Below are 25588 nucleotides of genomic sequence, written 5' to 3' on the forward strand. Positions count from 1 at the left end.
GTTATCACACCTGATCAGAATTCATGTAGATTGTGTGTAGACAGCATTAGATCACATATCAAACTCACAAAGTAAAAACCACATATGCATATTCATAGCTGATTCATGCTACTGTAAGCAGAAACTAATACAACATTACGGAGCAATTAAAAGATAAATTTAAAAATTCATGTATGAAAGATTTTTTTAATCTGACCCAAAGGATCTGGAAAGGGTCCTATGTAACAGTAATCAGACGAGACTAAATGCATTTTGAACACCATACTGGCAAAAAAAAAAAAAAAAAAAAAGACACACACACAGACACATGCATCTGCATTAGAATGCAGTCCAGGGGCAGCTTGTGTGTAACTTCTGAATACCCCACAAATCACAGATGTGGAGAGGGAACTGACACTCAGGGAGAAGTTGTCCACACTCACATCCTCTCACTGCTTTCCATCAACTCTTCGACTTTCTTGAAATTGCCTTCAACAGGGAAAGTCAGTGACAGTTTTCTCCTTTGTCTTTCACTTCTCTTCTTTCCTCAGCTATTTGTAAAGGTTCCTCAGACAACCACTTTGCCTTCAAGCATTTCTTTTTCTTTGGAAATGTTTGGGTCACTGCCTCCTATACAATGTTACAAACCACCATCCATAGCTCTTCAGGCACTCTATCAGATCTAACCCTTTGAAACTATTTATCACCTCCTCTTTATAATCATAAAGGATTTGATTTAGGTCATATCTGAATAGCCTGGTGGTTTTCTCTACTTTCTTGAGAGATTAAAATGCCAGTATTCTGTGGATCATGGAGAAAGCAAGGGAGTTCCAGAAAAACATCTACTTCTGTTTTATTGATTACACCAAATCCTTTGAGTGTGTGGATCACAACAAACTGTGGAAAATTCTTAGAGTATGGGAATACCAAACCACCTTACCTGCCTCCTGAGAAATCTGTATGTAGGTTAAGAAGCAACAGTTAGAACCGGACATGGAACAACAGACTGGTTCCAAATTGGGAAAGGAGTACATCAAGGCTGTATATTGTCACCCTGCTTATTTAACTTCTATGCAGAGTACATCATGTGAAATGTCCGGCTGGATGAAGCACAAGCTGGATTCACGACTGCTGGAAGAAATACCAAAAACCTCTGATACGCAGATGACAACACCCTTATGGCAGAAAGTGAAGAGGAACTAAAGTGCCTCTTGATGAAGGTGAAAGAGGAGAGTGAGAAAGTTGGCTCAAAAAACTAAGATCATGGCATCTGATCTCATCACTTCATGGCCAATAGAAGGGGAAAAAGTGGAAGCAGTGACAGATTTTATTTTCTTAGGCTCCAAAATCACTGTGGATGGTGACTGCAGCCATGAAATTAAAAGAAGGAAAGCTATGACAAACCTAGACAGTGTATTAAAAAGCAGAGACATCACCTTGCTGATAAGAGCTATAGTTTTTCTATTAGTCATGTATGGATGTGAGAGTTGGACCACAAAGAAGGTTGAGCGCCAAAGAACTGATGCTTTCAAACTGTGGTGCTGGAGAAGACTCTCGAGAGTCCGTTGGACTGCAAGGAGATCAAACCAGTCTATCCTAAAGAAAATCAACCCTGAATATCCAATGGAAAGACTGTTGCTGAAGCTAAGTCTCTAACACTTTGGCCACCTAATGAGAAGAGCTGGACTTACTGGAAAACATCCTGATGCTGGGAAAGGTTGAGGGCAAGAGGAGAAGCGGGTGACAGAGGATGAAATGGCTGGATGGCATTGTTAACTGAATGGACATGAGTTTGAACAAACTCCAGGACATAGTGAAGGCCAGGGAAGCCTGGAGTGCTGCAGTCCACAGGGCCACAAAAGCTGGACATGACCTAGCAACTGAACAACAACAACATCTCTACAACAAACCACTAACATTTCTTACGTGGATAATCGCAACAGCCTGCTCACTGGTCTCAATGCTCCCACCTTTGTTTCTCTCTAATTTATCTGCACATGAGAAGAAGGGTAATCTGCATTAAAAGGCAATCTAGACTGTGTCCAGGGATGCAAACTTTTCAGTATTTTCACATGCTCTGAGATTAATTTTCAATTTATTTATTGCTTTTAAAAATATTTATTTGGCTGTATCGGGTCTTTGTTGTGGCTCATGGGCTCTCCAGTTGTGGGGCTTCGGCTCCAGAGTTGGCGGGTCCAGTAGTTGTGGTGCACAGATCCGCTGCCCTACCACATGTGGGATCTTAGTTCCCTGATCAGGGATTGTACCTGTGTCTCCTGCATTGCAAGACGGATTCTTTTCTTTTTTTAATAATTAATGATTTTATTTTTGGTTGCATTGGCTCTTCATTGCTGTGCACAGGCTTTCTCTAGTTGCACCAGCAGGGGTTCCTCTTGTTGCAGAGCATGGGCTCTAGGTGCACAGGCTGCAGTAATTTCAGCACATTGGTTCAGTAGTTGTACACGGGTTTAGTTGTTCCACAGCACGTGGGATCTTTCCAGACCAGCTATCAAACCTGTGTCTCCTGCACTGGGGGGCAGATTCTTATCTACTGGACTACCAGGGAAGTCCGAAAGGCAGATTCGTAACCACTTGACCACCAGGAAAGTCCCTCAATTTAAACTGGCTTATGAGGCCTTTGGGGGCTTCCCAGGTGGCTCAGTGATAAAGAATCTGCTTGTCAATATAGGAGCCACAAGAGATGCAGGTTTGACCCCTGGGTTGAGAAGATCCCCTGGAGGAGGAAATGGCCACCCCCTTGAGTATTCTTGCTGGGAAATCCCATGAACAGAGGAGCCTGGTGGGCTACAGTCCACAGTGTCGCAAAGAGTCTGACACTACTAATCGATAGAGGACGCATGCATGACGCCTTTCGGGATCTGACCCCAGCTGACCTTCACAGCTGTATCTTCTCACTCCCTACCTCCCTGCCTTTTACTTGGATCCTTCTCAGTTCATTTGATTAGCTGCCTTCTCCTGCTTTTCGGACTTCACATAGGCTGTTTCCAAGTGCACCACCACCTAGTTGCCAAAACGAAATGGGGCTATTTCTAGTCTGTTCTTTAGATACCAGCTAGACAGTCTGTCATTCTGGATGTTAATCAGTATCAGATGATACAACTTGTAAAGCAGTCCTTCCTTCAATAAAAATCCATTTCATCATCTACATAAAATTTGGCAAGATTTCAGGAATGTGCAGAAATTCTTGAAACTACATCTCTATTATGCCCTATGCTTTTAAAAATTTACCTACACTTCTCCTTCTCCTTAGATGCTATATGAGTTGTAATAATCCTTAAGACCCCTATTAGGTGTCAATTCTGCTTTAGTGCCTTCCTTTAGCCTCTCATGAAGACATAATTGCTCATTTTTACTGTTGTAGGTACTATATTACACTATGCTATAATTCTTTTTGTGCTCTTATTATGCTTTTATTTCCAAAATAATAAATATACACAGTTTTTGAAAAAACCAAAGAGGCAGAATAACTTATTGCAGATGAATTCTCCCCTCCTGAGAGACAACTAGAAACACTGGGGAAAATATATAAAACATCTGTTTGAAGACAATGGAGAGATACCAAGGAGCCACAGTAAAGAAAGCCAAGATCCTGAAGAGAAAGAAAGCACATAGAAGTGAGTACAATGTTGCTTTTCCCCTCAAGGCATTTTGTAATTTGTAAACTGCTGCCCAGAAGCTGGGAGGCTGAGCAAAACCTTCTGCAATTGGGTGGGGTTGGGATGCTCTGAGTTCAACCGTCAGAATGGCCCTCATAAACACCAACGTGAATTGGAAATAGACTTTACAATATCCAGTCAATTCAGATCCACTCATATTACGGTGATCTGCTCATTTCTAAATCACCTGCTAAAATAAAAGAATAATCTTCTGTATCGAAGAAAGCACAATCTAGAACCTCAAGTTATCTCTACAATGATAATACCAATGATCAGCATTAAATTTTTAAAATATCAGAAACGTCAGGAGATAAGATCAATAATTGAAAACAGAGGGAATAACCCCCAAAACAGACAGCAGGATGCCCATGGTTGATCTTGACATTGGATCCTCAAGGTTGGGACTTTGGGACTTCCCTGATGGTTCATCCAGTGGTTAAGACTGTGCTTTCAATGCAGGGAGCATGGGTTTGATCCCTGGTTAGGGAACTAAAACCCTGCATGCTGCATGACCAGGCAGAAAAAAAAAAAAAAATTTTTTTTAAATTTTTATCTGGGTTTTAGGTAAATGTGAAAAGTATGTTGAAGAAGTTAGATGACAAGATAGAGAATTTCTGCAGAGAATGGGGAAGTATAAGAAAGCTATCAAAAGACTAGTATAAAATATGACATAAAATATGACATTAAAAATTAAAAACTCAACAGAAGGTTTAAAGATAGAATAGACGTAAATAAACAGAGGAATAGTGAGCTGCAAATTAAAAAAAAAAAAAACCACAGAATAAAGCATGAAGAAAAATTATGTCCAACATAGGAAAAAAGCATTGGAGACACATACAGTGAAAATATCCAACATAGGGAGTAACTGGAATCTACAAAGAGGAGAGAAAAAATGGGATGGAAGCAATATTAGAAGGTACAGTGATTGAGTTTTTTAAAACTGACCTAAGACAACAAATCTTATCTTCAAGGAGTACTAAAACCCAAGGCAGGATAAGTAGGCAAAACAGCACACAACAAAATTCGTCTGGGCACCATGGTTGAAAATCAAAGATTGAGAAAATTCAAAAATTCAAGAAAAGATTGAGGAAATTCAAGTAGCAGAGGGAAAGCTAAAACCACATTACCTGTAGAAGAGTAAAGTGACAGCTAAATTCACAGCAGAAACAAAGGAAGCCAGAAAACAAAGGAATAACATCTTCAAAAGCTAGAAGAAAACAACTGCCAACCTAAAATTTTATAACACATAAAATTATCCACCCAGAATAAAGGTTACACAAAGGCACTTTTAGGCAAACAACAACTGAAAGAATTGGTCACAGCAGACTTGCACTAAAGGAAATAATGCAAGGAGTTCTTTGGGCAGAAAGGGAATAATCCCAGGCAGAGGCACACTGAGATCAGGGAGGAAAGAATAAATAATAATGGAAAGGTCAATGTGGAGGAGCACTTAATTATTACTATAGCACAAATTTCAGTCTGTATTGGGGAGGTTAAATATATGTAGCATTAAAACACTCAACAACAAGGAACGAGTTGGAAGAAAGATAAATAAAGTGTAAGTGTCCCAAGATTCTTGCACTGTCCAGGAAGAGGTAAACATACTAACCTATATTATACTTTTTAAAAGTTGTTAAAGAACAGGCAATGAGGACTTCCTTGGTGGTCCAAGTGGTTAACAATCCACCCATCAATACAGGGGACCCGGGTTTGATCCCTGGTCCAAGAAGATCCCACAAGCCATGGAGCAACCAAGCCTGTGGGCCACAACCTCACTCTGTAACCAGAGAAGCCACCACAATGAGAAGTCTGCACACACAAAGGAGAGTAATGCCTGCTCACTGCCATTAGACAAAGCCCACGTGCAGCAACAAACACCCAGCACAGCCAAAACAGAAACAGAATAGGCAGTGCAAGTACAAAAAACTCATCAAGGGTGACAGATTTTACAAAGCACTTATAACTCTGAAAGAAGGGAAGAAAGGAGAGAAGAAAGGAACCTAGGGTAGGTAGGACATATAGAAAAGAACTAGTAAGATGACAAATTCAAACCTCAATGTATCAGTAATATACGTAAGTAGACCAAACAGTCCAACTGAAACGAAAATACTGTCGCAACAACAAACAACAGCTCCCCCCATAAAAGGACAACTACATGATATACATGGCACACACATTAAATATAAACATAGAGAAAACCTGAAAGTAAAAGAGGAAAAGATTTATGATGCATACTATAATGAAAGCCAAAATATCTATGCAAAAAACTATAAAACAATATTGAGAGAAAGGAAACCTAAATAAATGTAGAGATATGTGGTGCTCATAGATTAGAAGACTCAGTGATATAAAGATGCCAATTATCTCCAGATTCAGGAAACCCAAATCAAAATCAAACCACCAAGAAAAAAAAAAAACTAAAAAAGTTTTTATTGGTGGGAAGGTGCAAATTGATAGGCTGCCTCTAAAACAGAGTGGATATAAAGGGTCAAGGAAAGTCACGACTAACTTGAGGAAGAACAGTAAGGTCAGGGCACTCATGTTATTGGATATTAACACAGTATAAAACTGCAGTGATTAGGAAAGTGTGGTACTAAGGTAGGAACAGGCAATTAAAGCAATGAAAAAGAAGCAAAGTTTAGAAACTGATTCACACACATTGATTCACTTAATTTATAATGAAATGGCCCTCAAGACCATTGGGGAAAGGAAGTGCACGGATGCCATAGTGCAAAAACAACTCCACTAGGACCCCATTTGCCACATGTAAAACTCAGTTCCAGATGGATCACAGTTCTAAATATAGCAAGTCTGTTACAAACGAACAGGTTCCATTCCAAGAGCACATTCATTAAGCCCAATTTGTAAGTCCAACAAAAATAGCCTAGTTACCCAACTGACACAATCAGCTATTTAGCACCAATAGGTTTATAATACTTTACACACAAATAATGCATAAAAACAAACACAGAAAACAAAATATTTTAAATCTTACAGTACAGTACCCAGAAAAGTACAGTAGTAGAGTAAAACAGCTGGCACACAGGGCCTGGCATCAAGTGAACAGCCAAGAAGAGTTACTGGCTGGAGGAGGGAGAAGAGGTGGGAGAGGGTAGAGCTGAAGGGTTGCAGCAACAGGAGATGGAGGGCAAGTTGCAGTTTCACTCCCGCCTGACGCTGATGGAATGCATATTTGCATCTTTGAAAGTTCACAGCCTGAAGGTTCACATACAGGGGACTTACTACATGCAAAGTGAAACAAAGTTTCCATCCTATAATAGCGAAGACTATCTTCATGACTTGGAAAAGTAAAATTGTGAAATGGGACACAAAAAGCACTAACCATAAAGGAGAAGTACAAATTGGACTATATTAAAGTTTAAGTTGTGTTTATCAAGAAACACCTTTAAGACAGTGAAAAGGTAAGCCACAATATATGTGACAACTAATTCCTGCAGATATATAAGGGAAAGACAGAAAACCAATATTTTAAAAAATGCACAGAAGACATGAAGAGATGCTTCACAAAGAAGGTATCCAAATGACTGATACACTGAAAATATCCTCAACCACACTGCTTCTCAGGGACACACAAACTAAAAACCGTAATGTGATTCCACTACACACTCAACAGAAAAGCTAAAATCGACAGAAGAGAGTGGGGACCAGGATGTAGAACGAGTAGGACTTTCAGGCACTGTAAGGAAGGAGTGTAGCTGAGTAGCTGCATAGCTTTGTTTTTTGTTAAAGTTGCTAAGTCGTGTCCAACTCTTTTGCGACTCCATGGACTGCAGCCCACTAGGCTTCTCTGTCCATGGGATTTTCCAGGCAAAAACACAGCTTATCACCCAGCAATTCCCCTGGGATGCCAAAAATCACAAATATTGATAGTTTGGGGGAATCACATTTGATTAGTTTTTGCAAGGTTAGCATCAAGCCCAGTAACAAGCATGCGGAATGTACTTGAGAAATGTGTGTTGAACTGCTGAAATAAAAACATCAGGTTCATTGTCAAATCAATGAACTCCTCCCACCAGCCCATGGTCTGTACCTGGCCTCAGGGCATCATGAAGGCGAGTCTCACCTGTGTAGTGCTCATTGCCTTGAGCAGCACAGGTCAGGAGCTGCGCCATGGAGGAGCCCACTGCTTTAGATGTACTTCCCAGGTCCTGAGCACATTTTTCCAGCTGTAAGAATATGCAACGGGGAGAAGAACTTAGAAGAACCAAATTATCCACAAAAGTCTTAGTGCCCAAATAATGCAAATCAAACTCTGGGCTTCAACTCTTTCCCATCTAATATACCAATGGCCCTATGAAGAAGTAGGGTGATAGAGGGGAAAGAACCCAGGCTTCAGGGTGAACAAATCTGAGTTCACACCCTGCCCTCTGCTCCCCTCCTCCATTTGCTACCTGTGAGAGGTTTGGGTAAGTCACTGAACCTTTCCAAGTCTCTGTGTCCTGAGATCATACTATCTAGCTCAAAGGTTTTCAGAGAATTAATGTAGGTACTCAACAAATGGTAGCTATTAGTATTATGCCTTTAGAAGCTAATTCAGAAAGTCTGCAACAAATCCTTAGTGAGAATTAATTATGCCTTGGCAGGAAGTGGGCAGACATCCAGCTGTTCCACCTTCCTGGCACGTGGGACCATTAACATTGTTCAATTTGATCATTATACTTTTACGGAATCCTAACCAGAAGGAAATGCAATAGAAATAGAGGCTTGGAGTGGTAAATGAGATTATGAAAACGAGCAAAGTGCTTGCTTCCCATGACGAGCACGTCATCTTGCTTTGTCAACAGAATAAATAATTCAGAGAATAAAGTCAATAGAGGCCTAGGATATGAGTAATTGTTTGATTACTAGATGAGGACAACATTTTGGAAGAGAACTTTTGGGTGATCAGGAAGTGTATGCCATTTTAATCCCAAAACATGTTTTCTAAGAGGCATTTCCTTTAAGTAAAAAACAGAGCCTGGTCCATTACAGGCAACCATATAATACAGTACACACAACAATTTCTTAAAAAATTACATGACATTTCTTGCATTCTAACTAACCAGTTGTTTTATGTAAAGGCAGAATACGTGTCACGGGCTCCTTGGAATACAGAATTTTGCAAAGGGAAACCTGGACCACAGTGCAAAGCTGCTGGCCCAGGAGCCAATTCCGACCTCATCATTAGCTAGGGCACTTTGGGTAAGTGACTTAACCTGTCTGAGCCTGTGTTGCCTAGTTTTTACAGTGAGGGGTAGCTTGACTTGGTTATTTTTTGTGTGCTTCCTATGTACCAGGCATTGTTCAGTGATAAATTAGTCTCTTTATATTCTTAACGTTTTTAGTTCATCCAAAAAGTGGCAGTAGTTAAAAGCTCTCAGTGTAAAATATCAACGACATGGGTTAGGGAGTCCTGTAGGTCTGGGTTCAAACCATGACTATGACGCTAATGCCAGATAGCATGAAGAACAGTGACAAACTTGCACCTCTGTTTTCTCAGCTGTAAATGGGGTGAACAACACTTGTTAATTAAGTTACTGTCAGGATAAACTAGACGGATTGTGTGTGTATACACTGCTTAAACAGGTGCTTAATAAATGAGGTGTCTTATCAGCAATGTTCAAGAGTGAGGGAAAGAGGCATCTACATACAAACGAGGACAATTGGTAAAACTGTAGCCAAGAAAACCCTGGCACAGGCATTAGGAGGTACTATAACATGACCAAGTTAGATTTCTGGTGCCATCATTCCATTTGCTATTGTGGGTTTACTACAGCAAAGTGCTTTGTTACTGCCCATTATACTATGGAAAAAAAATTTTTTTTGAACATGATTGCTGAAAATAATTTGCGTTTATCTTTATAACTTAACTGCCGCCCATTTCACAGATAAAATACTTTGAACATAGAGATCAGGACTTGCCCACAACTGGTGGATGATACATCCTGAACCAAGAAAGCCAGAACTTCTATGTGTAAACATAGTTCGTTCAGCAGCACTGGGCATTCTTTTCAGAAAAAGGCACAGGATCAGAACCCTGGCCTCAACAACCAGCAGGTATTGTTTATGGAAAAGAGGGGTGAATATTAACAGATGCCTGGTTATCCCAGTCACACCCGAGGGGAGCACATCACCAGAGACCCCTTGGAGCCATCTCTGCCCTAACACAGTTCTAGAGACACGGGGCCATCCTGGGCTTTGCATTAACAAATCTTGAAATTTAGGCACACGGACCCACAACTTCTAAAAATGCCTCGATGTATGCTAATAGAAGGTGAAGCCCCACTCCTGGCTGCCACCAACATCTCCTACCGTCTCCCCGGGGAGTGGCTTCAGCTGACTCTCCACAGCTGCCATCTTGGCGTCCTGCAGTTCACTCTTCAGGGTCTGCACGGTGCTCAGCGCTGAATCGATTTCCATGGGACCACAGGCTTCGTGGGCCTGTCAGCAGAGATGGAAATATGTACACGAAGGTCTGCTTGGAAAAGCAACCCCAGTACCTTGCAACACATGAATGCTTTTCTGGATATAACCAACGACTCTCTGAATTTAGCAAGAGCAAGCAAAGGTAACTAGCATTTCCTAAGAGCACAAAATTATGCTCAGTTAAGACTTCAGTCCTAAGTTCCCTAAATAATCAGTTGTGTGTGCTTCATAACAGGATATACTTAAAGTTTCCTTGAAGCTGCTTTTATCTGAAATACACTGTCTCTCAGACTAAGAAGATTCTTACTCACTGTGTCTGGGTTCTAGACATGGGGCGGCCAGCACAGTATGAGTGCACATAGGAACTTGGGAAGCATGTGGGGGCCGAATGAACGAACCCGCAAATGAACCCAGGACTCTAGGGACAAGTCTATACCAAAATTCAGTTCAGTTCAGTCACTCAGTTGTGTCCGACTCTTTGCAACCCCATGGACTGCAGCACGCTAGGCTTCCCTTTCCATCATCAACTCTCCGAGCTTGCTCAAACCATGTCCATTGAGTCGTTGACATCATCCAACCATCTCATCCTCTATTGTCCCCTTCTCCTCCTGCCTTCAATCTTTCCCAGCATCAGGATCTTTTCCCATGAGTCAGTTCTTCACATCAGGTGGCCAAAGTATTGGAGTTTCAGCTTCAGCATCAGTCCTTCCAATGAATATTCAGGACTGATTTCCTTTAGGATTGATTGGTTTGATCTCCTTGCAGTCCAAGGGATTCTCAAGAGTCAATTCTTTTTCAAATTTCTAGATTGTAAACCATTACCTTTTCATACTGAAGGTTATGAAAGATGTTTTTCCTTAGTGAAAACATTAAAGAAAACTACTTTATTCTGTGATCTTTTAGAAATACTAGTCTCCAAAAAAAAAAAAAAAAAAAAAAGAAATACTAGTCTCCAAATGCTTTAATCACATACCCCCAACACACATATTAATAAATTATACACATACAAATATATTAAAAACAGGTAAATCTTAGCATCTTTCATTTTTAGATAATAGTAACAGCAGCAGCAGTACACACTATTTGATTGATTTCTGTGGCCAGTATTACTAGGTGAGGACGCTGAGACACAGAGAGGTTAATTAACTTGCCAGTTTATAAAATTAGTTGATAGCAAGGCCAGAAATTGAATATTTAGATTCAAATTCTTCTTTTTTTTAATTATTTATTTGGCTGAGCTGGGTCTTACAACTTTGTTGTGGCCTATGGGATCTTTAGTTGCCACATGTGGGACCTAGTTCCCTGACCAGGGATGGAACCCAGGCCCCCTGCATTGGGAGCACAGAGTCTTAACCACTGGACCACTAGGGAAGTCCCAGAGCCTACACAGTTAACCCTCACACTGTATACAAAAATAATTAGAAGCTCTCACAGAATCTTCCTGAACCCAGTGAGTAGTCTTACTTGAGTCCCGCTTTGGGGCTCACAGCTCCAAAGCAGTTGTTAGAGGGGGGTGTGTCACAGTCACTGAGGAAACTTGTTAAAATGCAGTAGTTCGGGCTCTATAACCAGAGGTTCTGACTTGGGTGCTCAGAGACAAGGACCAGGAACCTGTATTTTAAGTGCCCCCATGTGATTCCAGTGCAGATGACCTCAGGACCTCTCTCTGAGAAATAGGGTTCAAAATAACTTTTTTATTAGATATAATCTAAATCTCTAGATTATATCTTTTCTTAGGTGATATAGTACACTGTTTATATTACAAATTCAAATCAGCTTCAAACCTTTTCCCCTTAGTCATGTATGAGGCTGCTTGCTTCTACAAAGGGATTGTTACAGTAAAGAAAAATGAATTCATGCCAGAACTTCATGCTAATACCATATCAAACAGAACAGTAAGGAGGGTCTTTGGTAATTAATCAGTTCCAGAGACAGAAACTTCTCAATCCCTAATTCTGTTCTATTAAGAATCCTGGTAAGGTGAATGTTCCCATTTAAGACATAGAAACCTTTCAGGACAAAGATAGTATAAATGATCCTCCAAATTAGATCTACCACCTAAATAATTTGCTACTAAGTTCACAAGATAATACCTGGATGATGTGATCACTTACTTTGTCCACAGTCTATCTTGCATCAAGAAACAGATGACCAGTCTCCTCTAAGATCGTGAGAAATAGATCATTGCTAGTCCCAGCGTAAGAGAGGAGGGGGAATATGTAACCTAGCAGAGTTTAACCAAAGTCATCTGTAACCAGAAGGTGATAACTAAGTCAAGGAGACAGCAGTCAAAAGTGGTAGAAGCCAGTCCACACGAGCATATTTAATGGTCAAGCAAATGGAACAGACAATTTCACCAAGAAACATGTCCAGCAATGTTCTGGCTCCAAGGAACACCCAGGTCACAAATAGTAAGGAATTAAAAGCTCCACTTCCGGCAAGCTAACTGCCATGACAAGGGTGCACTTGCCTTCTGTGAGGCGGTACGCAGCTCTGCCAAGCTGGTGGCGAGGTTCTTGGCACACTGGCTCAGTTGCATGGCCGCAGCCTGGTCGCTGACGGTGGGCACTGCAGCTTTGGCAGAGGACACCATCTTGCTTCCAGGCTGTCGAGAGAAAAACAGAAAGTCAGACAGCTCCTGGGCAGCAAGAGTCAGAGAAGAGAGACCCAGAGAGCAATGCCATCATATCAGTCACAACTTACTTTGCTCTAAAACAAGAAATATTAAAACTCTAGTTTACTCCCAAATTTGCCACCCCAAATCAGATACTCTAGGGCACGACACTCTAGGCATGTTTGAAACAAAAAGTATGTGTCTTCGTGGGTAGAAAAATTGGGATGGTAGCTTGAAATTCTTATTTAGAAAAGATTTGAAAGAGATTTCTTTTTTTTTGAAAGAGATTTCTGGCTAAAGATATTGTGTTTTTTGGAATAGCTCTTGAATCTGTGTCTCAACTATATCTAATAGACTATTCAGAAAAATACAGGGATATAATACGAAACAAATGACCTCTCACATCTCAGAATCCAGGAAAGTTTCACCATGTGTGGGTGCTGTGTGCATGTACATATATTTTCAAAAATAAGATCATACTACTTATTCTGTTTTTCAATCTTCTTGTTCCACATATTCTATTTTTTGATAGTTGTTATAATATTCCAGTGTATACATCTGTTATGACTTTTCAATCCTGTCTTGAGTATGTTTTCATATTTCAAATATAATAAACAATAACGTGATAAACACTTCTATAGCTAAAATTTTGTACACATTTTTTAAAAAATAAATTCTACAAAATAAAGTTACCAGAGCAAAAAGTATACATAATTTTACGGGTTTTGATATGTATGCTACACAACTGCTCTTAGCACAGCTATAACAATTTAAATGCTGGGTCATAAATATCAAGAGCATAGGAATATTATTAATATTTAAAGAATTCATGAGGATTTATAGGAAAAATTAGCATGAATATATAAAAAGCATAAAGAGACAAGTTTACATAATAAAAATAAATAACTGAAACATGACCAATGTTAAACACTGTGAAAACCACAGAAAGGAAAAGTCAAACAATAAAACCTTTACCAAGCAAATTGGTAAAAACTTTTTAATGATTGCTTTCCCAACTTGGAAGAGATGTATTAAAAAGTGTGCTCCATGCACTGCTAGCTGTACATTTAGACTCACTCATCCTTCTGGAAAGGCTATTTTATCACATATAAGAAGAAAGTTTAAAATGTAAACTTGAAAAAAAAGTTTGAAACTTTTGGTCTGTTGATTCCATTTCTATTTATTTCTGACTCTGAACTTATTCTTATAAAAGTCTGATGCACAGCAAGATTAGAAGAACAAAAGAAACAGGAAAACAAGTGTAGGGACTGGCAGAGTAAGCCCTGGAACACATCCACACTGTACTATTCTAAGACCCTACAATCCTGCTGACTGTGGGACAAACATGACTGACTCCAGGCCCTCTAACCACCTAGAGCAGAAGACAAACAACTTGTCTAAGCCATAATTCTCAATGTCCCAAGATAAAAATAAGCTGCTTGCAATCTGAGTTCGAGTAACCTACTCTGAGGAAACAATTTAGGAGGGGGCACAAAGATTTGAGCACACATTAAGTCTTTTTTATTTTTATCATATCACAGGTTGCTTATGATGGCAACTAACTGAAAACAAACTATGTCCAAAGACAGGAGAAAACCTAGCCAACTGAGTATAGGAGATGAGAGGCTATGAATCAAAATCATCAAAGTTCTTAACATAAATGTTAACAAGAAAAACATAGTTAACACACAGTGAATCTCCACAGAATGCATACATACATAAATATGTTTATGTGTGAAGTTAAAATGTGAGGAAGCACAAGCTTCATGTTCTATGCCTGCACGTCAGAGCTAAGGCACTCAAAAAATTAACCAAATAGATGTATCAGTGGGTCCTGTAAGTAGAGATTTGAATAGACAGGGATGAGGAAGAAACAGGCCAGACCAAATGGACTGTTTACAGGGTCCAAGTTGGCAAAGTGCTGAGAGATGTGAAAACAAGAAATACAAAGGGAGTGTTCCCACAACTTAATAGTCAAATTTTTTTTAATTAAAAAAAAATTGAACCTAGCCTCACTTAACAAAGACCAACAATACTTACTAATTCTACAACTGTCACAAGAAAGCATGACACTTTTGGAGAAGATGTACTCACTGCTTCTTGTTTCCCTGGCTATGAATAGCGGCATAAGATATTCCAGAAACTTGTTAGAGTGATAGTCATTCAGTCGTGTCCAGCTCTTTGTGACTCCATGAACTGTAGCTCACCAGACTTCTCTGTCCATGGAATTCTCCAGGCAAGAATACTAGAGTGGGTAGCCATTCCCTTCTCCAAGGGATCTTTCTCACCCAGAGATCGAACCAGGGTCTCCTGCATTGCAGGCAGATTCTTTACTATCTGAGCCACCAGGAAAACTCAATGAATAATGGCATGACATATTCCAGAAACTAGCAAACCTAAAGCAATACCGAGTACTAGGCTGTTCTCAAAAAGTGGAACTGGTTACATGTTTTCCTTCAGAGAAGGGAAATACAAATAGAAAAATAGCTGTTTCCCTATATAGCGGCATCTTGCTTTACCAAGCTCCATCTCCCTCTCCAGGTCTGCTTACTATGAACACTTTGGTCTTGCTCTAGAATCTGTGAAGTCCTCTCCTAAAGGATAAAGGGAACCCCCTGCCCAGTGTGGGGTGGGGTGGGTTGTGGTTCTGGGGAAGAGCAGGGTGAATGTTGCTGCAGTACCTGGAGGAAGTTCTGGCTGGAGATGATGAGAGCCAGCTGGGCGCTCAGGTCTTCTGCTTGAGCTTGGCTCCCTCTGACCCCCTGGACGAGCTGAGGAATGTGATCGGCCACCGCCTGCAGGAAGAAAGGAAGATGAAAACTGAGCACATCTGGGATGGTGAATTACCAAAACAGCACTCGGGGGTAAAGGCGCCGAGTGATAATGTTCTGTGGGTGTGCTTTCACTCCTGGGGATGCCTAGCCCAGGCCCTGCATTCACTCAGCAGCTGCAGCCAGCAGGGTCCCTGCCAACACTGAGTCCCAACACAGTACCTGTGGGTAGACTCCTCCCGCAAACGCTCTATAGACCCTGTGGTCCTCCAGGTCCCAACACACCCAGCACGAGATGATCCTCTGTAACTTGGCCTTAAAACAATTTCCCCAGTAACAACTCACACCATCCTGACTCATGAGGGTTGAAAGCCCTAGAATTAAAGACTCTCTCCAATTTACAGGTAAATTGGAGATTTATTCAGTGCCATGATGAGAAGAATGTGAGAGAAATACTCAAATAACAGCATACTTCAGCATGTCGATTTCTGACTTTGTGGTTATACTTTCTGTCCATCAACCTTCATGTTGCCATGGTTTCTCTTCCTGTGTTCTCATTTCTCAAATGGGGAAACCCACTGCCCAGGGTAGGGAAGGGAGCACCGCATCCTGTGGGGAGAGCACTTGAAAGAGCCATCTCCCACCGTGCCGAGGAGATGACGGCCTTTCACTCAGAGTTCTCCCATGCGTCTGTCTGTGCCCATGCCCCGTCTGACTAACCAGGCCCTCAGAGCTCAGGGCACAGTGGCCAGCACTCTAAGGGAGGGCCCAAGAGCAGCCCACCCTGGTGACATGTTCCTTCCAGGAGTCCATGCAGGCAAGAATCTAAAAAATAAAAAGAATTTCAAGGAGACTTTCCGTGGATCCTCTCCAGGAATCTGGTCCACTTTCCTCTCTGCGCGGCATCCTGATAAACAGTAGTGATCTCATCCCCTGACAGGGTTACCCACAGGCTGAGTATCTTCAGTTTCCTCATAAAATGAAGAGGTGAGGGGTTTCATACTATTAACCTGGACACAAGCGGCAAGTGATCTCTGAGAAAGGAAATGCCATTCTGCTCTCCCTACTGGCAGCTGGTGCCAGGCCCCGATAAGAAACCATCAACCTCCACAGCAGGCGCCTGGCTCTCAGAAAAACCCCGCTGATGTGCACAATCCCAAGGTCAGGGTCCTCCTGTATTGCTCAGGCTTTTCTACCAGAGCAAACCTGCTCCCTAATGAGGGGCTGGGCTAAGAGACCCGGGATTCGGGACTTAGAGGGTCCGAGGTGGTCTCCCTGCAGAAGTAAAGCCATTTCTGAAGCAAAGGCACCAACAGCCCTCACGCGTGCATCACTTCAGAGGGGAGTTGAGAAAGGAGCGAGAGCTCATAAATCTAACATGTCCCTACACCCAGCTCCCACGGCGAACTGCAAACACTTGCGGGAGACTTGAGTGAGAAACGGTGCCAAGACGTGGGTGACAGCTATGCAATGAGAGTGTGCATCTGGCACTGCTCGGGGCTCTCCCGGGAGTCAACTGTGGGCCCTCAGAGAAGGCGGCAGAGGCGTGCGGCACCTTCGGCGTCACCGTGGCTTCGGCATGGAATCAGGGCCTGGTCTCGGAAGATCCATTAGGTAACCAGAGTAAGCCCCAGAGCACAGCTGCACTGAGCCCAGGCAGGATGAATAAATCCAAGACTGAAGGTAGAGGCCACTGTTCAAAGGGAGGAAGGCACTCGGGAAATGTGATGCCTCATTACTGCTTCAGAGCCCGAAAATGGCCTCATCATCGATCGTCCTTGATTTGTGCTCACAAAAAGGAGGAAAAGAATCCAGACAAAGGAAAGACAACGCTGGAAAAACATTGTGCTTTCCTTCCAAGTTCAGGCCATCCATTTAATAGACAAAAGCCAGATGTGTGTGTGTGTGTACACCTGAAACATGGGAGCCAGAACAAACTGGATTAGGGGCCTGGGTGATCGGTCTTAACTGAATTAGCCGGGCACCACGTGCTCTAATGCTATCAGGGCGTCCTGCAGCAGACCTGGCTCTCCGGTGGCCAGGGCCTCACCTTGCAGCTCTGCACCAGCTGCTGCTGGGCCGCAGGGTTCTTGTTGGACACGGCTGCGTTCTGGGAGGCGGCGATGGTCTGTGTGGCTGCAGCCGCGGCCTGCTTGGCTGCAACCTGGGGGGGTGGCGGGACAGAGAGAGGAGGTGAGCCGGGGCTCTCGTGTGCACACACACACACACACACACACACACACACACACACACACACACACTGACATTCTCTCCACTAAAGGGGGGCACCGGACAGCTATAAGAAAGGGGGCGCCAGGCACAGACTCCACCCTTTCAGCACCACTGACGTCCTAACCTAGCTGACTCCTGAGGTCTTCCTTTGGTTTGTGTTGCCTGGGACAAATGACAAGGAGAGGCTGGCTTGAGTGTCCAAGTTCCGGTGTTCATTTGTCTTTCTACAAAGGACAAGGGGCAAGTCCCACGGCCACATGGAACTGGCAGCAGCAAGCCTAAATGTTTTAGGAAAAAGGCCTCTCTCTCACATGAGGCGTGGGCTGCCCTCTGGCTCAAGTGCCAGGCCACAAACACTGGTGCTCCTGACGTGCCCGGGTTCAGAAAGGCCCAGGCCTTTCTGGGCCTGGCATACTTAATCATGTTGACTCGCCAGTCTCCTTCCACGGACAAGGAGGCCAGTTGTTTTCCGGAAAACTACACATGTTGGGATTCCTCACCAGACAGGCAAGTTCTGGCCTCAAATCCCCCCAAATTGTATTCTAAGAATCTCCTGTGTACATTTGTGAGATACATTTTCTAAAGAATTTGTGCCTACTACTTTTTCCCCAAAAATAAATAAGCATTCTGAAAAATTACAAAAGTATTTATTATTCCCTTTCCTACCTCTTTATTCCCATCTCCAGTCTTCAAAAATGATTACTTTCTATTGGAAGTCCTGAAAGAAGATTACCTCCAACAAAATATTTACATTTTAACTACACTTTTACATTTTTTTCTGAACATGTACATCCCTTAATGCCAGGGGAAAACAAAAAAACAAAAATCCTGGTTCCTCCTGAAAGAAAATTTAAATTTTATTCAAGAATGTTAAATTTTGAAAAGATCTTGACTTTGTGCAAACATGACCCGAAGCAGTTTTTCAAACTGTGTCAACGGATCTAAACCACTGGACCTAAACGTACAGTGGCCCTAAACCAGCTGTTCAAGTTGCTCATGGCACCTAATCCATTAAACTGCATCATCCAGCTTGATTTAGCTTCCTTTGGATGGGCATTGCCTTATGAATTTGATTGTTCTTTCAATGGACTCTCTGCAAATCTAAAACCTAGCAAACCAAGCTCTTTACTCCTTACTGACCTCCAGTCGGTTGACAATTTTTTTCTTAATAGCATTCTGGGCCGCAGCATTGGTTGCCACCCGGAGACCTTCGGCAGCTTCTCTCAGCCTTTGCTGCTGGTCCTCATTCTCAGGGTTTGCTGCAGCCCCCTGCGAAGGTGAAAGCAAAGATGCCAGGAGGTCCAGGGGGAAATGTGCCAAAGACACTGAATGTATGCCTTCAGCTGTACTTTTTCTTAGGAGTACAAGATATCTTGGAATGCTCTGAGCAGTATCTTTATGACAAAGATGTTTCTTCTCACATTAAAAAAATATCTACCAGGGGATGGGATGTTTCAACAATGCACAGCCAAATAGGAGAAATCCAATGGTAATGCTTAAGATCATAGCCTTTGTCATCCATATCAATTACCTTGTGGTCAGAAACCCATGGTTTAAAAGATGTTAAGTCCCTCCTGCTCACATCTCTCGGGAAGAAGTGTATTTTAATTAGAGCGACAAACACACATCCCTGCTGAAAGATTCTCCTGTCCTGCTGCTCTGGCAAATGAGAACGGGCTAAGATCACAGTATAACACAAGGGCCCCGGTTGGGGGAGGAGGGAGAGGAATGCTATTCAAAGTTCTTTGAGGCAATGTTGTTCAAGAAAAGACCAAATCTAGAAATTACATTTCCAGAGAGCCTGAGTTGGCAAATGTATTCAAGTAGAATTGGTACCCAATTGTACTAAAGTAACAAGAGAAATTGATGCCGCTATCCTGGCGCAGAAAGGGGAGGGTTCCATGCACTGACAATGGCCATGCTTCCCGTGCATAAGCCCATGGCTCTTTTATCATGTTGCTGTAGAAGTGCATGTGGATTTTACTTAGATGAGTAGGGTTTTGAAGAAGAGAAAGGCTAAAGATAATGTAGGGAGAAGATAATTTTACTGCTTGATGAGTGCATGTATAAGTCTTGGTCATTCAGTCATGTCCAACTCTTTGTGACCCCACGGACTGTAGCCTGCTAGGCGTCTCTGTCAATAGAATTCTTCAGGCAAGAATACTGGAGTGGGTAGCCATTCCCTTCTCCAGGGGATCTTCCTGGCACAGGGATTGAACCCTGGTCTCCTGCATTGCAGGCAGATTCTTTACCATCTCAGCCACCAGGGAAGCCCCAAATCAACAAAAACGTAAAGCTTATCCAGTCTTCCATCTCCACTGGCAATAAAAGTATCAATTGAGATTCTTCTCACAGGGCCTGGATGTTTTGTGACCAGCACTGGATGTAAGTAGATGAACGAGTTTCTTTCCACAAACATTTTCAGTCTATAATAATTGCTTGCAAGGCAGAAAGAAACACACCAATTACTGAAAATCAATTTTTTGAACGTCTCCATTTCCCATAGCCAAGTTTACCAATTTGCAAAAATAGACTTCTCTGAACTACGGTATTTATAAGAAGTCATAGGAATTCACACTGAGTGGAACAGATCTAACACCCATGGCTGAGTTGTTTTGGCAGTCTTCTTGGATGGAATCTCCTATTCTTTCAAACTTAAAACCACTTTTAGTAGTCTTGATTTTGTGTTTCTAGCAACTAAAAAATTGTATCCTTGCACTTCACATGTGAAAGGATTGTTAGGGCTCCTTTTGCATTCTTCTGCTTTAATGAGAGTCATTTCTTCTGGTCACTGGGTACTTTTTATCAATGCCTCCAGTGGCACATCAGCCTTAACTGTGTGTTCAAGCAGCAGGAAAGTACCATTTCTGTACTTTATACTGACGTGGGTGTCTGGATCCTTCCTTAGCAATGTCTTTCATGATGAACATATATTAGATATGGGGTACTAATTTTGGCCTGCAATCTTAGTTACTGATTATCTATATTTTTTCTTCACATTAAATATATTCTTTGTAAGTCTAACCACCATATATTCTTTATCTTTCAACAAAATTCAGCAATTAAAATATTGCCATGACAACTTTTAACTAAAAGATTAAAATAACTTAGAAAAACACTCAACTTGCCCATCTGATATAAATAATCCAAAATAACAAATACTTTGGTAAGTTGGTATATGCAGTGAATGGGTCTGGGGACCACTACACATATAGAAACAAATGTGCATATTGGTCTTGGCTTAGTCCTGGTTATGTGATAATAGGCTTAACTTTCTCTTAGTTCTAATTTTCTCATCTGTAAAATAAAGGACTGACTAGACATTTTACTCTGGAGGAGAGCATGGCAATCCACTCCAGTATTCTTGTCTGGAGCATTCCATGGACAGAGGCGCCTGGCAGGCTACAGTCCCTAGGGTTGCAAAGAGTTGAACATGACTGAAGCAACTTAGCACGCATGCTGACTTTTCCTTAAAGTTCTTCCCAGCCTAGCAAGTAATTTTTGTGAACATGAGGGTTTGCTTGAAATGGCTTTGTTTAAACTTAGAAAGAAGGAGGCGGGGAGGAAACAAAACTAGTAACAACCTTAAAAAAAAAAAAAACTTACTACAATCCAAAGGTCTAATGCATATTTTTGCTAAAAGGGATGGTTAGAAGCAGAGCTTCTTGACAGAAAGAGGGATCAGAGCAGAGGAAGGAAGTTCAGACTCTGCCCCTTTTCGGACATATCTCCAAGGACTCTCAGCCCCTAAGTTAATATAATGATGAGTTAGACAAGGAGGAAGGTCTACTGGGTATCACTGCATGTCACAGAAATCGAAAGTGAATGAACTTCACATACTTGGTTGAGATACACTACTGTTCTCTTAGAAGCCAAGGAAACAGGCTAAGCTGTGGGGGATGTTTTATGAACCTGAAAATGCATAGGAATACATTCAACATGTTACCTTGGGGATATGAAATTGAAGGTGGTTTCTATTTTCTTATTCATATATCTACATGAATTTTATAAGGTATAAAATTATATAAGGTCATTATATATAAAATTATATATAAAGTAATTTGCTGAATTTTGCGTTTTTCAGATTATTTTCCCAGATAGGTTATTATAAAATATTGAGTATAGAGTTCCCTGTGCTATATAGTTGATTCTTGTTTATCTATCTTATATATAATAGCATGCATATATTAATCCCAAACTCCTAATTTCTCTCTTCCCCACACCCACTTTGGTAGCCATAAGTTGGTCACTTATGTAAAATCTTGAAAGACATTTAGCTGAGAAGTCAAATGGAGGGTAAAGTGACATTAAGGCTACAGGAAGAAAACAGGTCAAAGTGAATTTACTGTTGAAAATCTCAACTTTATTCAATAAAGTCAATGGCAATGACTTAATGGAAAGAATACTTGCTAAGCAGGGACTCTGCTATCTATGGCTGAGTCAATACCATTGCCCTAAAGAGTTTCATTCAGGTGTTCCATGACTTCCCTGTTTCCCACTTGAAGAAGGTTAAACATTACAAAGCCACATAGATTTTAAACAAACAAAAACATGCACTCCGTTAACCACTCTATCTTGAAGGTAACTTCCAGATTCTTACTTTCAATACGTTCACTTTTCAAGTGAATAAATCCAATGTACTACCTTTGCAGCCTCCACCATGCGAGCTGTGGAGTCAGCCAAGAGTTTAGCTGCTGCCAGGAGCTTCTTGGAATTCTCCATGTCGATTTCAGCTTCCGCGTCTGACCTCATGGCGTTGACGAGGTCTGAGGTGGCCTGGGCCAGGACCCGGGCCTGGCGCACCATTTCACCTAGAGGGTGGGACAGAGGATGAAGTCTGTGTGTCTGCCTCTTAAAGCTCAGGGGAAACCTCAGGGGCCAATACAGTCTCGTCTCTGTTACTCTGGCAAAAAGGACAAAGAGAAATGAGCCTCCATGCTCCATTCCTAAGCAGTGAAGCCAAGTCAGACCCAGAACCAAAAACATTCCCTGTGGCTGCCAGGCCTGTCTACCCCAAAGGCATCCAAGTTCAGTCTCTAACTGTGCGGGATAAAGATGACATAAGTAACCTAAGAGGAACTTTTTATAAAGAGAAAGCAGGGAACAAGATTATGTGGATTTATTGTGTGCATTTATGCTTAGTAAATACTTACATAAAAAATATTATTTTCCTCACATCAAGAGTCTCTTACACAAAAGCCCCTATGATAAGCTCTTTGAGTAATGTGCATTGAAAAAAAATATTTTTTAATTTTGAGCCTGCCTGACATCAGATGAGTGGTATCACATAACCCACTCTATTTGTGTCACTTGGCTCTAACTCATAGAAAGCACAGACCCCAGTTTCATGCTCAGATGCTGAGATCTGCTTTGGCCCAGTCTCCCTATCAATTATTTCTTTGCTCACCCTTTCCTTCCCAGCATTGGTTTTGATCTTGTTATTAGGAACTGTGATTTTATTGAAATCTGTTTCAACTTCCTTTTGGAAGTGGAAGGGGTACTATCATAAACATTAAAAACTAAAATGATTCAAATATGAGAAATATCCTCCTTTGGGTCATTTGTGGGGAATCTTGAAGCACTGGCAGTATGAAGGGGGAATGGGAAACTTCATGAAAATCAAAATGTGCTCGATTCAAGGTACCCTGGATTAGCTCCTGGGACAATGAAGGGACATTAGTGAAAAACTGGTGAAATCTGAATAATGTCTGTAGTTTAAAGAACTATAATATACCAATGCTCATCTCCCAGTCCTGACCAATATCCTGTAGGCTAGGGGAGATGTGAAAAACAGAGGAAACGGGGATCAGTAAAGGAAAAGTCTATTACTCAGCAACTTTTCTATAAAAAATATTCCACAGTATGAAGTTTATTTAAATAAAAGAACCAAAAGAATCCAAATATATGGAGTACTGCCACTTCTTAAATCACTTAAGAAAGATGGAGAAAAGCACAAGGTAATTTTCTTAAAAAAAAAGAAACAAAATCTCGATTGCTCTGTGCTGATGAATAAGTAGGAAAATAGACATCTTTCAAACTACTGGAGGGTTGCAAATTGTGGAATCTTTCTGGAGAGAAATTTCAGACATGTTTAAAATTAAAAATGTACATACTTATTGGCCCAGAAATTCAAATGATGGGAACTTATCCTATATATACTCCCCAAAGTAAAGAGATATTTTTACAAGAATGATTACTATATTAATTTTGTCAAACAAACAAAAATTTGGAAATCACCATTAAAAAACAACTGGTTAAGTAAATTATGATGTATTCTTGAATAGAATACTATGCTCCCATTAGAAAGAATAGTGTATAGGTCAACAGGCAGAAACATTCTAATATATTCAATGAAATATATTGCAAAAGAGTATATGTAATAGAACTCCATTAATATGGAAAGAAAGAGGATGGTACATACACGTACACCTATATCTAGGTAGGCAGACTGAACATTTCTGAACAGGTAAAACAGAAATTGGTTAAGTGGAAATTTCCAGAGATTTAGATGGGATAGTGATGGGCTGGGTCTGGGGAGACATAATTTTTAACTAATAGGTTACATATATATGTGTGTGTGTGTGTGTGTGTGTATGTATGTATGTATGTATAGTGATGCTTGACATCTTAGGAAAACTTTTCTGGTTGGAAAGAAACTGCCCCTCACAAAGCTAGCCAACAGATAGAGATAGGAAAGGGTCCAGCCAAGAGTATGGTGGCAAACTAACCAATCCAGAGCCATCCTCTATCTGGCCCCTAACGGGCCAGGAGGCAATATTTCTCTGCCTTCATCATCCCAGAGCCATGGACCAGGTAACTTGGGATCACACCTATAAGGGAAGAGCCAGTTGAAATTATTTAGACGAGTCAAACCTAGGTTGTTTATCTTGCTCCATCTTGCTTTTTCTACAGAAATCCCAGTAAAGGCAATGGCCTGAGCTCTCTCCTCAATGCTGTCTCTTGCCATCTGGTCAGAACCTGATGCTTCCCCTGTGACCCTGTGTGACAAGCAGAGATGCCCTGACTGGGACCTCTGAGTATAATAAACTTCCAAGCCTCATTCTTGCCTCTTCCTGTCGGTGTTGCTTGGATGGACAGATAAGGAGCCTTCTACCTTTCCCAGCCTCAGAAGAAGGCTCTGACTGACAGTGACTAGCATTTGCCCTTTTGCCAGGCGTCCAGGAAACCATCATCTGACTTGCTCCCAGTCAGCGCCATCGGGGAACCCCAAACCACCTGGCCCACCCACGCCCGCAACCCAGCCCCTCACCAGCGTCGCCCATGGAGCTGAAGATGCTCTCGGTGACACACATGATGGTGTCGGTGGCCTGGTCGTAGCGGCCGATGGGCTCGCCTCGGCTGGCGAACTGCCGGACGTGCTGCAGGAGGTCGTGGAGGGCCTGGCTGACCACGCTGGCGGCCGCGCTGACCTGCTTCAGCAGCTCAGCGTCGTCGGTCGCCGCCTGGCAGGCGCGGACGCAGTTCTCTACTGAGCGATCCACAAGCTTCCCTGCTTCAATCAGCTGCTCCTGGCACACAGGGGAGCTGATGGTGGGGCTCACGACCTGAAGCGAGACGGGAGTGGTTCTTGGGCACCGCATCACAAGTCTAGTCTCCAGGGCCCACTAGCATTTCCGCCATGTCCGTCCATGCCCTGGGCCTCGGTTCCTTACTTAGAGGACCAGGGATTACACTGAACCATCACTGGAGGTTTCCCATACTTGACCTTTTCACTTTGTGATTTTTAGATGCCCACTAACTTTCACCTCCATTACTGCTCTATAACCACTGATACTACTGACTACTTCTGTAGAGAGAAATTTCTGATATTTACCATTTACACCTCCTCCTCTTGGGAACCTCTGAACTGAGTCTTCCAAGCTGAGATA

At 41.9% G+C, this 25588-nt stretch overlaps 1 protein-coding gene across 3 annotated transcripts in view; it reads right to left on the minus strand.

The window, feature by feature from the left end:
- TLN2 (talin 2) overlaps positions 1 to 25588 on the minus strand; it is a 483978-nt gene that overhangs the window by 121832 nt on the left and 336558 nt on the right. For 2 of the 3 annotated variants that reach the window (XM_065940301.1, XM_065940302.1), the window contains exons 21-28: positions 24970 to 25264; positions 22344 to 22510; positions 18840 to 18968; positions 17518 to 17631; positions 15378 to 15491; positions 12553 to 12687; positions 9969 to 10097; positions 7708 to 7843 (exon numbers count right to left, since the gene is read on the minus strand). In XM_065940301.1, the coding sequence (XP_065796373.1) occupies positions 7708 to 7843; positions 9969 to 10097; positions 12553 to 12687; positions 15378 to 15491; positions 17518 to 17631; positions 18840 to 18968; positions 22344 to 22510; positions 24970 to 25264 (1219 nt within the window). The remainder of the gene's footprint in view (positions 1 to 7707; positions 7844 to 9968; positions 10098 to 12552; positions 12688 to 15377; positions 15492 to 17517; positions 17632 to 18839; positions 18969 to 22343; positions 22511 to 24969; positions 25265 to 25588) is intronic. The other variant, XM_065940303.1, reaches the window with a different exon arrangement.

Source organism: Muntiacus reevesi, chromosome 7 (genome assembly GCF_963930625.1).
Source record: "Muntiacus reevesi chromosome 7, mMunRee1.1, whole genome shotgun sequence".
NCBI lineage: Eukaryota > Metazoa > Chordata > Mammalia > Artiodactyla > Cervidae > Muntiacus > Muntiacus reevesi.